Raw genomic sequence first — 17848 nt, 5'->3', positions numbered from 1 at the left:
CTGAATCAGACTCTTCAAAGGGCTTGAAAAATGTAAATGTAGATTACTGAGCTCCCAGTCAGAACAACAGAATCAGAACCTCTAAGGGTGTGGTCAGAACCTGTTTCCCTCAAGAGGATTGTTATGCACCTTTCATTAGAATACCACTTAAGAGGTCTAAAACGTGACAACTGTCTCTATTTTTCCCTTCCACAACATCTTATACAGACTACTTAAGCCAAAATAATCAAGTGCTTCCTTGATAGGTTTAAAAAGTCTGTAAAAGGCAGCATCCTGATGGCTTTGAAATTAGACTTTCTTTGCATTGGCTGGGGAATGAAGGCAAGAAGTAAAGTAGAGCTCTGCACCTGCTGAAATCCTTTCTCCTTCCCCCTAAAACTTAACCAAGTGCGGCCACTCTGTTTCACTTCTTCCTAGGACTGGCTATGGTCAAAAAAAAAAGAAACCTGAATTTTCACGATTAAAAATAGTTGAACAAAATGTGTGTAAGGATTAGAACACTCATCTAACCCTAATCCTCATTAAAATTAGAAAAAAAAAAAGAGTACTAATCACCAATCTCATAATTTGTAGAAACTATTAAAAAGAGATTATTGATTCAAGACAGTTTGGTAAATCCTAATGAGGAGAGATAACAAATTGAATAAATTTGACAGAAGCAAGCATATGGGGCATATAAAGAATCGTTGTAGCAACACAGTACAATGGTAAAGGCTGAGAACAGGGCCACAGGTGCCAAATTGCCTGGGTTCTAATTAAAGCTAGACCTCCTAAATCAGTGACCTTTACTTTAACTTTGACTTAATCAGTGACTAAATCAGTGACTTTGACTTTACTGTTGCAGTGCTCTCATCTCTACATTGGGATGATAATGGTACCTCCTTCATCAGGTTATTGTGAGGACCAAATGAACAAACAGATACAAAGCATTTGCAACAGTAACTGGTGCATTTTGTGTTTGTGATAAAAGTAAACATCTTTTTGTAAATTAAAATGATCCCTAAAGGTTGCATTGCCTAAATTCGGTTTATAGCCTCAAAGATGTTATTATAAAATGAGATGTAACAAAGAGAATATAAACATTTTTATGCCTATGTAGTAGATACATTGTTAGCATGACTGAAAAGTCACCTTCTCAATGTCCTTTGTATTACTCAGATTCTTTGATTGCCTTCTCTATGTTCCTCTTAAAACGGAGATGAAGGAATGATCAATAATAAAGGGAATAAGAGTCCCAGACTTCTTTTTTTGTATCTCCAAGTTCCTGATATAAACAGTTAAAATTGTAGACCTCAAATTATTTATCACTGTAAATCTTCAATAGTACACCCACAATTTATACATAGTACAGCTATTCAAAATTGTACAATTCAATTATTGAAAAAGAAAAACACAAAGAAATGCCAAATTAAAAACAATACTATGTTGCCTATCTATATATCTGTTAAGTACTAGGTTTCAAAAAAAATGTTTAGTGTCTGAATTCCTTTTCAGCATCCTTTGGAAAAAAGCCCAAAACAATATATAACAATTTCTAAAAGACTATCTTTCTCAGATCTATGAGAATTAACAGTCTACACTTCATCAAGCACCTTCACCAATGAGAAGGTGAATTTTTACTGCCAGAAGAAAATCTAATGATTATTTATTCCAAGAGTTTGCAAACACTATTTTTTCTGAAGGAAAGGTTTCTAATGTTAGATTAATGCTTTGTATTAAAACAGTCACCATATAACACTTCAGAAATCAGATACATACTAAAAAACATTTTTTACGTGATTTTTCTAACCTCTTATTTTAGGATCTCTGTTACCAAGTTAACCTTGTAATTTTATAGTTCAAAGGCAAATTTCAGAAAATTATAATTAGCACTAATGGTATTTCTACAATTCTGACCGTATTATCAAATTTATGGTACTATAAAATGATAATTCATTCTGTAACAGTCAATAATGACAGCTCCAGATTTCTTAGTACTCTAATGCAACACTAATGTGACTTAGAGTATGGTAGAGTTTCCTTTACTTGAATCAGGCTCCTGTTCTTCACACTGGTATTATGATAATTGTTACCATATAAGGGGAGGTCATTTAATTACTATTTTCTCTTTAAATTTATGCGTTGTCACTTTCTACTTGTACTTCAAGATCTCATTGTAATAGACATAATTATTACGATACTTGGAAAAGTATTCATTTTAATATTTATTGAGTGTTATATTCAAGAGATTATGTTGAACTTTTTAAAAATAATTTTTGAAGTTGAGCAAAGTTAGGAACTAATATCTATTTAGATGAAGTTTTATATTTAAAAGTTGACATTTTAATTTAAATACCAAACATGATAACATATTATGAAAAAGGTCACACTGGCAAAAGAAAAATGCAACAAATTTTACATGTGTTAGCTATTTGAAAATTTTGGATGTAAATAGCTAAAAGTCATTATTGTTGAATTTATTATTTTTAATGATATTAGATGTAACTGCTCAAAATGTGTTTATTTTCTCGTTTCAACAAAGACTGGTGATATATTTTGATATATGAGATCTAGTGTTCAAGCTTCAACTTCGATTAAATACGGCAAGTTTACACAAAGCCAAGTGTATAAAAGGGGATCTTTTAAAAAAAACTTTATTTGAGAAAGGAAGAGACTTATAACAGAAGGCAAGAAGGGAAACATACAAACAATATATTTACAACACAAAACAAGAGATCACCTTCAAGGGTGTAAATTATAATAAATACAGTAGATTTTAAAAGAGACATTTATCAATTAATTCTAAGATTATTTAAGTCCAGCTTTCCTTTTCACTGGTTCCAGGTAGTTTCTTGATTAAATTCAAAGACTATCAAATTCAAACAAATAACGTCCACCAACTGTACTGATGAAGCTCTCTCAAATGACATTATAAAAAATAGTTTTTTTGTTTGTGATTACATATCTTTGAAGTAATATTATACAAAAGTCTGCTCAGCCACATGTTCCTCCCCAAATAAAATGTATTTTAAAAGATGCACTATCCCTTTTTTATGAGATTGAAAAAAGACTTTGAAGAAAATGAATATTTATGAGATGGAAAAAATATACAATTTTATCTTAGGCATGCCATATTTTTAATGCAAAACAACTGACAAAAAGTCATTTTAATATGAAGGAATATACTAACCAAAATATGTTGGTTATAGGGAGTGTTCCTATTATAGCTATTTGTCAAATTATCAGAAGGACTTTCATTATATGGAAAAGTTTTAAACTTTCTAACTTCTAGTTATGTTAATTTAATTTGAATGGAGACTTTTTAAAAAAGGATAATGTATCTTTAGCAGTAACATTTTTAAAGAAATATTTTTAAATGTCACAGCAAAATGTAAACAATACGTGCCAATAACATACAGTTGAACAATGTCTACATTTGGCAAAACTGCTGTATCTCCTTTGAAATAGGATACTACACCTTGAAATACCTCGGATTTGGAAATATAAATATTTTAATTAAAAAAAAAAACCTCACAAAGATTCTAGGTCAATTTGGATTATCCATATTAAAGGGGTCTTGATACAACGAACCTTTAACTAGCTTAACAAAAGTAAACCTATAAAACAAGGTAAACATATCAAAAGGGAATATGAAGGAAATGTTTCAGTGAAAAGCTTCCGTAACAATTTCCCTACTTGTGGTGTTATTTTCTTAGACAATAAATCAATTCATAGAGTGCCCTTTAAAAACAGAACGAGTAAAACACTATCCTCAGATTTTTTTTTTCCTACATTCCTCAGGACATGAATCACTTAGACTTCCTGTTTCCACAAGGCATTTCCTGTTCAGCTTTACAGAATCACTTTTCTGTAGGAGAACAGCAGGAACCTGACAAAGAACTGACTTGAATAAACAGTGTCTTCTGTTGCCTTCAAAGTTGTTTGTATTTTATAGCATCAAAGGACATAGTCCTTCTGAAGGTGTATTATGTACAAGTAAATTCTTTTGTTAAACCTATCTTGCCTAATTGTTATTTGCCAGAATGTTATGGTATATGCTTGTGTCATTATGGAATTTATACTTAAGAGATTCTAGTGACAATACAAAATATGATACATCTTGATATCAGATAATATCATCCTGTTACTGTGTTTTTTGCAATTGTAGATACAGTACTGTATCTGATTGGACCATAATGCTGCACATAACTTCTCACCAACATTTGCATCTGCTTCATTTGCTCTTTTTTGACAGACATGTCATCAAATTACACAAAATAAAAGTAAAATGAGCAGTGCTATGTGAGACATAATCTAATATTTAAAGTAGTGCTGCAATTTGCATCTATAGATTTAAAACCACCTGTATTACTAATATGTTCAATTGCAACCTACACAATAATCTAGGACTATTAGCATGGAAACCAGAACATTTCTACTTAACTAAAAAAAGAGAGGAAGGAAAGGGCAGACTACTTTTAACAGTGTTCAAGACTGTAGTATGATACAATATGTACAGTGATGTGAAAATTGAATTCTACATGTTCAAAAAAAATCAAAAACTAATTGAATGCTTCATTGATCAGACTGGGAGACTATCCAGCAGTCACTGATCTCAACACATAAACTAAAAATAACAGTGAATTCATTTTCCTTGAAGTAATTGGTGTAGCAGGCTTTGGGATAAATTTAAAGCCTATTAATTGCTTGGATATTATGTATCATAATTTTAGTGTAACAGGTATTTCCTTACCAGTGGATTTTCAGTAAAACTCTGATACCTACATAGAGATCGGTAATATAGAGAGACCTCTATATAGATACATACATATATCTGCATTAGTTCGAACCCTTAAACACTGAACTCAAATCATTCAGAAATATAAACTGATAGGAAATCATATCCATTTACCAAAACCATAATGCATTTCATGTTCAGATAATGACTTTAATTACAAATCCTGGAGCTAAATCTTTGCCTATTACCTGTTGCATAAAAGCAGCCTGCTCCCCAGATTCCATTTCCTGGATCTGAGCATCTTCATCACTGTCCACTGGTTCCTCCTTGACCTTCACTGCCCCAACTTGTCCCACTGTGTCATCCACACAAGCACTGCTGTCGCTCCTAGTGCTGTTGCCACTAGAGGGCGCTCTGTCTTCCTGCATCGCCTGGTCCCCCTGAAGCTCTTCCTCTGCTTCCTCAAGGTGACTGCCTGGTTGCTTCAGTTGTTCAATAGATTTCGAAAGCAGCTAGAAGAGAGTGTTCAGGGGTTCAAAATTCAATAGTTCTTGATGGTAACAGAGAAGAAAATCACACTTTGATTTCTAATAACTCATACACTGTGATTTCTAATCATTGAACATAAATTTCAGAATGAACTTGTAGGCAACAAGCTTCCTCAGTAATACTAAATCTGAAGTAGTACCATCATCCCATATTGTAAGTCTGGTAGGCAGGGAATAAGGTCTTTAAGTGTTGGGTTTTTTTTTTTCTTAATGGATCACTCTTTAATGCAGTTAGAACACGGTGTAGAAAAAGTTAAACTTTTTTTTTCCATGGAAAAAAAGTTCCATGGAAATCCTGAAACTTTCAAAAGGACAGGTTTTGAAAGCTGAACCAGGTAATAATACTTTTCTCAAAAGATAAAAGGGGGTAATAAAAAAGCGTTGTCAATATCATTTTTCAACAAACGTTAAATGCTATAAAAGCCAGAATACAAATGCTCATAGTCTTTGTCTATCTAATTTTCTTGTACCTATACAGAGTAATCATAGTCAAATGATAAAGCGCCTTCTTATATCTATTTGTAGGACACAGAAATACTCATTTTGATATTCTGAACTTTAAAAAGGTATATGTTTTTTTTAAATTTAACAAAATGTTTTATGACAGACTCAATGGAAATTAAATAATAGAAAATAAGGAAATTAATTTAAAAATCATTATTTATTTTATAAATTAGATTGAACCCAACCTTCAGAAGTCAATCAATTAACTGCTTACTGATTTTAAAAGTTAACTGACAATATGCTTAACTTAAACAATAGCAAAATATCATAAGATGAAAGCTTAATAAATGTGGAAAAAGTTTTAAGATTATTTCACCTTACATTGGCCATTTGTTTTATTTGACAATGGCCCTGTGGACTAAATCAACTGTAGATCTTAAACTGTGTTTTTAAGAGTTGCTAGTTTTCTGCTAAGTCAGTGTCTATGTAAGCAACATGCCAATTATTGTAATAACTAGCAGCACACTTACAATACTAGCACCATAAACATGAATGCAGATTTTTATTTGTCAAATTCATGCTTACCTCCTACTCACACATAATTACAAAATATGTGTTTTAAAATGTGAATACTTAAGTACTCAGACTTTGATGGACACCTCAGCATCTTTAGGCTTACAGACTTTTCTGCAGTCCATACAACCTCAAATGGCCCTGAACACACTAACAAAGCCCTTCACTTTCACTACAGGTAGATTTATTAGGGGTTTTCATTCATTTTTCCAACAAATATTTACTGAGTGCCAACTATGTTCAAGACACCATGCTAAGCATTAGAAAAATAGCCACTGTTCTGCCCTCATGGAGCTTATAGTGAGTGTCTAAAAAAGGCATCCGATACTTATTCTCATTTTGAAGTGTGCTAAATGCTTTGAAAAAAGAAACACAAGGTGTTGTAAAAGCATATAATGCTTGGCATAGCAGTGGAAATGGGGATTGTTAAGAAAGTCAGGCTGAGGAAGTGTTATGTTTAGGTTTAGACACAAAGGATGAAGGATAGATAGGAGTTAGTTACTTGTGAGAGGGGTGAGAAGCAGGGGTGGAAATAAGAGTGGAAAGCATTTCTGGTAGAAGGCAGGGTGTGTGGGGATCTTGGATTGGAAAAGGAGACCAGCGCATCTAAGTCACCAAAAGGCTAGTGAAGTTTGAGAAGCAGAGTAAAGTGCTGAAAGATACTGTTAAAGAGCATCATACAATTTGTAATATATTTTGGTGAAGAGTAAGAATCTAGAGAAATAAAATATAACTTAGGAAAAACACATATAAGACCTAAATATCATCAAGCATAAATCAGACATGATCAGGCTAAGAAAACATATATATCAAACAAAACTCATATCAAAATGAAGAAATTTGAATATGAATTTTCTTTGTGCCTACCATCTAACAGCCACTGTTACTGGGCAGTCAGGAGAAGGAGGACATTCATTTCATAGTGGTTTAGATGACTTTAAGTATATTTTAGGAAACTATTTGCAGGACTTTTGTCCCAATTCTGAGTACTAATAAGCTCTTCTTGTCTTTAATACATAATACTTTGGACACTGCTGAGATTCTGGAGAAAAAAGACAATATAATCATCCTAAATTTTGACTACAAAGTTGTAGGATCCCGTTTAGTTAGCTGTTTAAGAGAGAATATGCAACAAGCATAGAAAAGAAGCAAGGTATTAAAGAAAAATTCCTAGTTTTGGCTGGGATGTCAAGAATAATGACACCGGGTAACAAATATCCATTCATTATTCGGAGAGCGAGAGGAACTATCAGTCAGTGCTGCAACCCTTACTCATATCTCTGACTACAAATAACAGCAGGTGAAGGGAGCTTGTGGGGAAAAGGGATTTATGTGAGAAAAGATATTAGCCAGGTGAAGGAGGCTGCAGGCGCCCATGAGAGAAACTATCTGTAAGAAGACTGGACAAATGCTCACTGAGCTGTAGAAACTCTCCCTCTCACTGACATATCATAGCTGAAAAGTTAATGGGAAATTGCTCAGTACAGCTGGTGGACCAATGATACTAAGGGGTCAAGTAGGTACCTAGAGAGGTGTTCAAAAGATCTGCCAGTAAGTGCCTCTTGAGCATAGCAGAAGAACTATATGGGATGTGTGGTCATGGAATAGGAACTGAGTGCTGGATCAAAGGTAAGCCAGAGAGCCAGTGTCCAGGAAATGCCATGTCAGAAGTCCCTGCTTACTGGGGAAAGTGGGGTGGGAATGAGGGGACATGACTTTGAACCCTAGCTAGCTTCTAGATGTCTGACATTACAGGAAATAGTAACTAAGAGGAAGGCACAAATATCATCCACCAAGTAAAATGACTCTTCTGTTGTGATTCTTCTCCTTCCTATCCCTGGCCACATCATGGCCTCTCAGTGTCTTCACCTCCTAACCTCCAATGGTCTTGTCCTCCACTCTACCTCATTTCCCAACATTATGACCTTACTTAGTGAGTTCTGATCATTATCAGTAACACTACATTCCTCTAAATCTCAATTTCAAACATCATTCCTTTCTTCTGGCTCATCCTCAGAATATTCTGATCACAAACATTCCTCATTCTAGTGGGTTTTCCAAGCCACATTATCGCTACATATTGTCCCCTTCATTTGCTAACTTCCCTTCTTGATGGACTAGGTTCCACACTTCATCATTAAAAACCACTCATTTATATTACCATCAGTGCTCCTACCCCTTTCAGTATGGGTTTCACTGGACAAATAAGACTTCTAACCTTGGTCAACACTAAATTTCTGCTAAACCCAAGCAGCTGAATGAGCTAGGAAAGAAACAAATTATGATCATGCTGAGTGTTCTCCAAATTCATGACTACACCCTCCAATGAGGTCTCAGTGCCGCCTGGCAACCCTATTCCACTTTTCTAGTTAATTTACTCTCACTATTTCATACTACATCCCCTGCCTTCAAATCTCTAACATTCCCCCCTTTTCCTCACTCCCTGATGACACCTTTGTGTCTCATCTCATTTAAAAAATGGAAGCATCAGAAAAGAAACAGCCTCCTGCTACCAGCACATTTATTAAGCAATCCCATCCCCCTCTCCTGCTGTTACAGTGAATGAAATGTCTATACTCCTATCTCAGTCAACTCCTTGGCTTATACCCTGGATCCCTTCCACTCCTGCAATTATCCACTCTGCCCTCCATCACACATATCCCCTCTCTGCTGAAATGTCCTCACCAGTATACTTCCAGCAATGTCATCCATCTTAAATAAAACTTTCCTTGACCTCCTCCCCAACCCACACCATTCCATACCTCTCTTCACAATCAAACTCCTTGAGTTATCACTTTTCACTGTCTTCATTTCTCTATTCACATTCTCTTTAGAATCCAGCCAACTAGGCTTTCCTCCACACCATTTAACCAAAATGTCTTGTTAAGGTCAATAATGACCGCAGTGATGCCAAATCCAGGGGCCATTTAAATATGATATTAATAGGTGACAGCAAAGAGGAAGGATTTTGGAAAGGGAAATAAGACAAAAATCATAGCAGTTTTGAAAATAAGAGACAGTTATTACTGTTGCAGCCAAAGACCAGACAAACTGAGTGTTAATTTACTAGAATATAACTTTCCATAATTAGCAAGTTAGAGAAAGCCTCTAATACTAACATAACCCTGAGTTTTCATGGAAACTATCATATGTACATTTTTTTTTTTTTTTTGAGACAGATTCTTGCTCTGTCACCAGGCTGGACTGCAGTGGCATGATCTCGGCTCACTGCAACCTCCGCTTTTTCCAAGAGCAGAATTCCTTCATAGTTGGTAAAAGAAATGTTTCTTGACATAAACAGTAACTTGTGAGTAGAAATCACATAGATATAAAATGCTGAACTTGAAAATCATCTAATAAACATTCTTAAAAATGCTTATTTTTTTAAAGAAGGAATCACGTGCCCAAAAAAGACAAGCCACCTCTAAGATTGCAAAATATGAATTTGTGAGTTTTAAAAAAAGAGTAGAAACTTAGAACTTTTTATACCAACCGCTCTACTCCACATTTTGCTCTGATACAGCTATATGTTCTGATGACAACTGGATTAATATAAAGAATTTCAATCTCTCCCCTGAGCTCCAAACTTGCATAGTTAGCTGCTTACTTAACTTTCTTAAATCTAGAATATCTAATAGATATCATAACATTAAATACCTCAAAGATAACTTTATTCCCATCTAACCCAAATGTATTGATCATCCAATCATTCTCATTTGAGTAAACAGCTTTACCCAACTGTAATGAGCCAAATATTTGGGATTTATCCTTGTTTCTATATCACTCATCTTTTTCATTTAATTTGTGAGCAAGCCCTGGCAATTCAACCTCCAAAAATAAAGCCTTTATCCTGACATGTTTCTCCATTTAAACTGCTATCACTGTGCTCCTAAATACCATCATTGTCACCCTAAGCTACCCAAAGGCCCTACTCTGGTGTCCCTGATGGCCCTCTTGGCCTTCAACAGTACTATCTCTTACAGTAGCTCTAATAATTCTTTTTAACGTATAATTTTAGTAACATTAACTCTTTGCTTAGAATCTCCCACTGACTTCCTATTAATAAAATTCAAAACTCTTACCGTGGTCCACAGACTTTCTACAACCTGGTCCCACTGACTTATCTGATCTTAGTTAGGATCTTGTCTTATTTTTCATATCCTCCAGCCACCCTGGCCTCTGTTTGCTCACCCACAAGGCCTGAGTCTATGCTGTGCTCTCTCTACTCCCTCAAATCTTGACATGACTGACTGGCTCCTTCTTATCATATTTTACCTCTGTTATTATCTCACTAATATACATTCTTTAGAGTCCTTATTATTGTCTAGCATATCGCCATCTTTGTTTGCAATATAGTTCTCTCTCTGACTATGATATAAATCTCATAGGGCATGAGCTTTATGTTTTTAATCATTTTATATCCCAGTACCTAATACCTTACATGACACCTAGTTGGAGCTTCATAGGTTTCTGGAAAAATTATTAATGCTTAGTAACAATGCTTTGACACTTTTCTCCTAAGTTATAAAACAAAATCAATGTCTACAGGGGCAGTAACTACCCCGTTTTCATCTTCTCTAAAATAAAATATGCTCTTTGTAAAGATTCACAAAATAAAATAAGACAAATTGGACATCTGGAACCAGTGTTGCAAAACATAAATGCAGAGAGGGAGTTAATCTACACTTGTTATTTTAGGTATCTAAGGCTTTTTTTGTTTGAACAGTCAAATTTGTCAGAGTGGAAAAATTTTCAATTAACTTCAGCAAGGAAAATTTACAAACAAAAGTCAAAGAGAAATTCTTGCCTGCCAGATTTGAATTATTTTCTATATTTAAAATAAAAAGTTACTTAGTGCTATTTGTAAATTTCCAACTATTTACTAGGAAAGGGAGAGTTTGGAATTTGTTGTTTTCTATGTGTTTCTCAACTACAAATATGACCACTGCAAAGCTGGTATGGGCTAACCCTTTTCTAATTTGTACTGCCACTGAGTGCCTTCAGATGTAGTAAGGAGATGTCTGCTTACTCTCAGTGGGGTGGCAGGGTCTCTCTTTGGTTGAACATCTGGAGGTGATCCCCTAGCAAAGTCGAGCTGTTGCCTTGCTGGCTAGAAAACAGAAGACAAAACATCTGTGGGACAGATAAATGTGCAACCCTGTGTGAATCTCTGCTGAGGCCTCATCTGTAAAACATACTGTGTGCCACTCGTCTGACACCAGGTGAGTTACTTTGGTGGGGAACCCAGCAGAGATGAAGAAGAGGGCAGCTGCACAGCTTCTCCTTTGCTTTTTGTCTGTGCCCATACTCATCTGTCAGGCTGTCTCTCTATTCTCCATGCTACTGTACAACAATTGTGCCCATCACTATGCATACCATGAGCAATCTATAACCATTCTGGGTTTGTAACACACACCGTGCACTTATATATACTCAAATGGATGTTCTGTGCATCAGATGGCATGGTAATTTATCCAAATTTTGAACATCTTCAAGGATTACAACTAAACTTCAATTCTTATCAATCCCTGCTCAGGTCATAATTATAGCAAATCCAAAATTTCAGTGTCTAATATTTCATGTTTAATATCACATATTCTACTGGCACAAATGAAAAATTCATCAAATAGTATTTAAAGACTATATCACTAATCTTCACACGTTAGCACTTCAAGTTCACGTCTATGTGAGTTATATTACTTGATATAAGTCTATAAGTCACTATAAGCATAAGTAATTTTAAATAAAATATGCTTAAATTCTGTAATTTTAATGTTTCCCACAGAAATCCTTTGCATCCCAACAAATATCTTTAGATACAAAATATCAACGTAAGAACAGGATCGTATAAAGAGTAAATCGGCTCCTTAGACATCTGATTTTCTGACATTGTCAACATACCATTAAATCCAAGTGTTTGAATATGATTATTAAACTATGCAAAATGACCTTCAATGAAACTCATCACTTGCTTACTTTGCCTCAGATTTTAAGACAGATTGTCCTTGAGGAATGGCAATAGCACAAATTGTTGTTGTTTTCCTTTTGTTTTTTTCTTTTAAATACATGTAATATTCTTCCTTGGGAAGACAAAACCTTTCCCTTAAGCTCCAAGGAAACTAGATTTAAAAATAATGATAAAATTCAGTCTCAATTCACAAATAGATTAGGTATGGACCAACTGTTCTCAAAAACAACATGCAGAGCTTGGAGGGCTTTCAAATTGAGAGGTCTTCTTGGAGTAGAACTCCAACCTCAAGCCAAAATAATATTCCATGTCATTTCGCTTCTGTGCATTTTAGAGAAATAATCAGATGAACCAAAATTAACAAGAAGAAAGATTTTCTAAATATTGGTTCATTATGCATACAAATTGAAGTCTAAAAGGAAAAATACCATTTCTAAGCCCTAGTAAAAAGCTTCAGAATTAATCTAAGCACCAAGTGAATTTTTAATAAATACTGATTCATCCTTTAACTCTAAATGAGTGTCCAAAACCATGCCTGCAACTAATTTTTTTTTTTCCTCCTTGGCTCTCAAAACTTCCCAATATTTCAGTAACTTCAGTAAGTATTCCCTTTTGGGAAGGAAACCAAAGGTTTGTTCTAACTAGTTTGAGAACATTGCCCACTCATTTTTTCACTCTTCCAACAATTTTTTATTGAGCATTTACTATATGCCAGGCCTTGGGAAGAGAATGGTCAATCAAGCAAGATCCAAGCACACAGTAGGGGAGGCAGAAAATTAGCAACTGAAAAATGAGGTGATAGGGAGTGATGGAGGAAGGTAAGCAGGTGAGTATTGGATGGGCAATAAAAGCCCCTCTGAAGAGGTGAGATATGAGCTTAGACAGACCCCCAAAACACCATCAAACCATGAGAAGACCTGGAGGTTGAGCTTTCCATACAAAACAGTGGCTGCTGCAACTCCTGGAGGTGAAATGAGATTCCCCAAAGATAGAAGAGGGGGCCAGTGTGGCTGGAGCTCAGAGAGTGAGGGAAGGGAGGCAAGAATCAGATCATGACATCCTTGCAGGCCTGTAAACGTGTTTGGATTTTATCCTACAAACAAGAAGGAACAACTAGGGTATTTTAACCATAATATGATTTTGTTTGCATTTAGAAATGATCATTTTGGCTGCTATGGAAGACTGGATTTATGGAGGCAAAAGTAGAAATGGGTAGACTGAATTTTCAAAACATACAATCTTCAGCAAGAGTGTGGAATTCTTAAGTAAGATTTCTTGGTTGGGGGTGGAGGAGCAGTATTCTTAACTAGGACACAAATAAGCAGTTTTCCTTTCTTTTATAGCACTGCATCATTTCGTGTCCTTTAAAAATTACGTAACAGGATTTTTTTCCCTGATAATTTTTAGGATCTTCAGTTGACAGTATAGTTTCTGCTCAAGTTTTCCTCCTTTTCTGCTTAAGAGTAGAAAATAGAGGCACAGTGAGGAAAGGCATCCTTGTTTTCTTTGCTGATCATTGATGGTTTTGGAGTGGGTCTCAAAATAGACAAAATCTAAAACCAGTGAATCGCTCTCTCCCAACTCATAAACATCTCCCTTCCCCCCATTGATCAATTCCTTACTTTGGTAAACTGGAAAGCAGGGCAAGCCCAATTAAGCACAGTGATCAACAAAGGAAACAATCAGCAAAATGAGAAGACAACTCACAGGATGGGAGAAAATATTTGGGAATTACCCGTCTGACAAGGGATTAATAACCAGGATATATGTGGAACTCAAACAACTCAATAGGGAAAAAAATCTAATAATCTGATTTTAAAATGGGCAAAAGATCTGAATGGCCATTTCTCAAAAAAACACATAAGAATGTCCAACACTGTATGAAAAAATGTTGAACATTATTAACCATCAGAGAAATGAAAATCAAAATTACAATGAGACATCATCTCACCCCGCTTAAAATGCTTTTATCCAAAATATGGACAGTAATGAATGCAGGTGAGCAAGTGGAGAAAGGGGAACCTTCATAAGCTGTTGGTGGAAATGTAAATTAGTACAGCCACTATGGAGAACAGTCTAGAGCTTCCTCAAAAACCTAAAAATAGAACTACCATATGATCCAGCAATCCTACTGCTAGGTATATACATAAAAGAAAAGAAATCAGTGTATCAAAGAGATACCTGCACTCCCATGTTTGTCACAGCACTGCTCACAACAGCCAAGATTTGGAAGAATATAAATATTGTGTAAGATTTCAGTAGTGCTTACCATGTTTACAAAGCACTTTCAGATACGTTCTCTCAGCAATCGTCTATATAAACTTCTAAAATCTGCCAATTATGGAATTATTAAACAAAAAGGTTAAATATCTTGACCAATCTTGCAAAACAAATAATTGTGCAAGACCTCAGAAACTTCTCCTGAAAAATCTATAAAGCATTATAGATTTGCAATTCACATGAGCTATGCATTTTATAGAATCATTTGATTATAATGATCTGTTTACAGGTCTTTGAGTCACTTAGGGGAAAGAACATGCCTTCTTTATTTTCATTTCCAGAATGAAGTATAATGGTTGTTAATAGATAAGTCTTTGTGGAACATCATCAATTATTCCATAACTGGAGACTACTGTAGTAGTTTATATTGCTAGCTGACACAACTAGGTTAATAGCAAGAGAGTGGCAGTACATTTAGTTTAAGAGATCATAGCTCTGGATGCAATTCTGCCTGCAGGAAGGGGAGTACTCTAGACCAGATGACATTTCAGGGTCACTATAGTTCCTGATTTCATAAGTAGTTAGAAGAACAACTGAAAAATATAGGAAAAGAAGAACTAAAACCAGAAACTTGCAAGCTACCAAAATATGTAAAAAAAAAAAAAAAAAAAAAAAAAAAAAAAAAAAAAAAAAAAAAAAAAAAAAAAAAAAAAAAAAAAAAAAAAAAAAAAAAAAAAAAAAAAAAAAAAAAAAAGAGACTGCTACCCACTGGCAGTTTTCATGTCTACAAATCACTTAACTATATTAAAAATTCCTTAGCAAGACTTAATTTTTTCATTCTGTCACATGAAACTACTTGTCAAGGTTAGGAAACAACCAGATTATTTAGCTTCCCTTTCCCTTTGAACTGCCTAGAGTCAACATCAGTCCAACAACTCACGTGGTTTAATTCCCCAGATATTTTTCTTCCCCCTCTTTTCTCACCTCATAGTTATGTCAAACTATTGTTTTTCTCATTCAATAAAAGCGTCTCTGACTAGATTAACAGTGCAGAGTGAAAAGGAAAGGTCTAGGTCCCTTCCCATGGTCTCCAAGTTATGAAAGCAGCACTGCGAATGTTTATGAATGTTGCACATTAATCCACTGAAATGGTCATTTAGTTTCATTTCCAAACAGAGGATTTCATCACATCTAATAATAAAAAGCCACTTTCTGTATATTATAAACCATCAACTTGTGATTATTTAGTGAAATACATCTTTATAAATTCCTTGTGATGATATAAGCTGGTATTGTATAAGTTGATTTTTGCGGAGACCATTACATATTTAAAAGAATCTATTTATATTGGACCAGTTAACTCAAAATAACATCGATTTAAGGGTAAAGTCAAAGTTTCTTTTGTAAACCTCTATAGATACATAAATAATCTAGAAAGCTTTTTACTGTTATAAAATTAAGACTGCCTTTCATTGCTTGCTAAAGTTTTTGGACATACTATCCATGTAAAGGGCAAAATGTAATCCTAAATTGGTGATTAAAAGACCCTGCATGGAAACAAGCTGTCAAATGGATGGAGAGAAATTAAACCTGACAACAGTAATGCCTACTTTCCTAAATGAAAGCCCAGTTCAAGTTTCTACTCATCCATTTTTCAAAACTTAAGGCATTTTCCAAACCACCCATAGATGAGATGCCAACATCTGCATTTCAGTTGAACCTGATAAAGTCAGTAACTTCCAGCTTCAGGCTTGCCCAGAACTTCTGTGAGAAAATGTTTCTCCAATCTAAAACAATGGCAATGTGACAACATGTGAGAAAGGAATGAAGTGTGGCCTGGCTGTAGTTGGCTTTGTATTGCATTTACTCTGCACCGTTTGGGAAACCTTATAATTCAACAGGATATCTGAAAGTCTCACCATCAGGTCCACGTACAAAAGACTGCCAAGTGAGTAACTGGAAGGAGGGCAATGTGTGGAAAGTTGGGAAGCAGGGTTGGGAAAGGGGATTTCTTCATACTGGCAAATCTAAAGATGTACAAAAGAAAAATAAGATTACTCCCCCCCTTTTTTTTAATGTTCGTTTGTTTGCCTTGCTTTTAATTGTGAATCTCCTACTTTTAGATAAAAATAAAATTAGGAAATGCTGGTTTCCTGGACTGAAATTTTAAGCACAAAAGGTTCAGGACAGGCTTTCGTGTCACAAAACCTATGTCAGGATTCCAGCTCTGCACTAGCCCTACCACCTTGCTCAACCTACTTCAACCCTGTAAATTTAATTTCCTTGAACTAAAAAAGAGTGAGTTGTTAAGGCTGAAGGGATAATATACATAAGAATGCTGGTATGGAGTTCATCTCATCGTATGTCTTCCATATAAGAGAGAGCCGATAGTGTTTAAATGACCACTACTCTCAAGGTATCAATGGAGAAGGTGCTGAGAAGATGCACAGTGCCTAAAATAAGGGGAGGAGGAGGTACACTAGAAGAGACAGGTACATCAAAAGTCACAAGTGGGTAAATGGCCCTTGTCTCATTATACTTTTAATTATACATTTAATTTGCTCACAAGTAAGCCATGGATAGAATAACATTAGAATACAGCTAATATAAAGAATCTGTTTGTTGTTTGAGAATATGAAATATAACTTTAAAAATGTAAGCTTTTTGGAATATATACACCTGTAAAGAATTGTTCTTCTAATTAATTTCCTTCTCAAAATATATATTTTTTTCAATAGTGCGCAAAATAGTTCTACATTATAACTGCCTTCAGGGACACTTTACAAGAAACACATTAACACACACACACACATACACATGCTATGTTTGTATGTGACCACAGGCATGAAAGAATATACTCTCTAAGGTTGCTGTGGATGGACAGTTGGGGACAGGGAATGGGTATAAATCATAAGGATTTCAGAGAATATATAACATTCATGTTAGCAAATTATGTCAGAAAAGGAATAAAACAGATACTACTCAAACAGTCAAATTTTTTTCCAAAAACTAATGAAAGCTCCCCATTTGTTCAGATCTGGCATTTGAGCCTAATAATACTCATGCCTTGCTTGTCAGAACACAGCATCTACCTGTTTTAATAAGGCCAACACAGGACATCTGCTTGACCTCACATTTACTGGTCTTGTCTTAGATATATTTTTATTATGATAAAATACCACTCATGTAAAAATGCCTAAGTATCACAGTAATAAATATAAAATAAATACTTATATCTAGACTGAACCTTGGCATATATAAGATATCATCTCATGATTTATGTGAGTTTTTAAAAAAGTGTTGGCTGATAGCCAGTCACAGGAATGCAAAAGATATTTATCACAGAGCATATAAGAAAGAGAAAAAGCAAGCAAGAAA

General features: G+C 34.9%; 1 protein-coding gene across 23 annotated transcripts in view; it reads right to left on the bottom strand.

Annotated features, from left to right (window-relative positions):
- Positions 1-17848, bottom strand: part of HDAC9 (histone deacetylase 9) — a 900368-nt gene that overhangs the window by 323875 nt on the left and 558645 nt on the right. For 17 of the 23 annotated variants that reach the window (XM_017526856.2, XM_017526846.2, XM_017526847.2 and 14 more), the window contains one exon: positions 2617-5229. In XM_017526856.2, coding sequence (XP_017382345.1) covers positions 4915-5229 — 315 coding nt within the window. In that variant the 3' untranslated portion in view covers positions 2617-4914. Of the gene's footprint in view, positions 1-420; positions 424-2616; positions 5230-11311; positions 11393-17848 lie in introns of those variants that run through there. The other 6 variants (XM_017526841.2, XM_017526842.2, XM_017526845.2 and 3 more) reach the window with 2 other exon arrangements.

Source organism: Cebus imitator, unplaced genomic scaffold, assembly GCF_001604975.1.
Source record: "Cebus imitator isolate Cc_AM_T3 unplaced genomic scaffold, Cebus_imitator-1.0 Scaffold45, whole genome shotgun sequence".
Lineage (NCBI taxonomy): Eukaryota > Metazoa > Chordata > Mammalia > Primates > Cebidae > Cebus > Cebus imitator.
The sequence above is the reverse complement of the archived record's forward strand: the minus strand, read 5'-3'. Positions and strand labels throughout refer to the sequence as shown.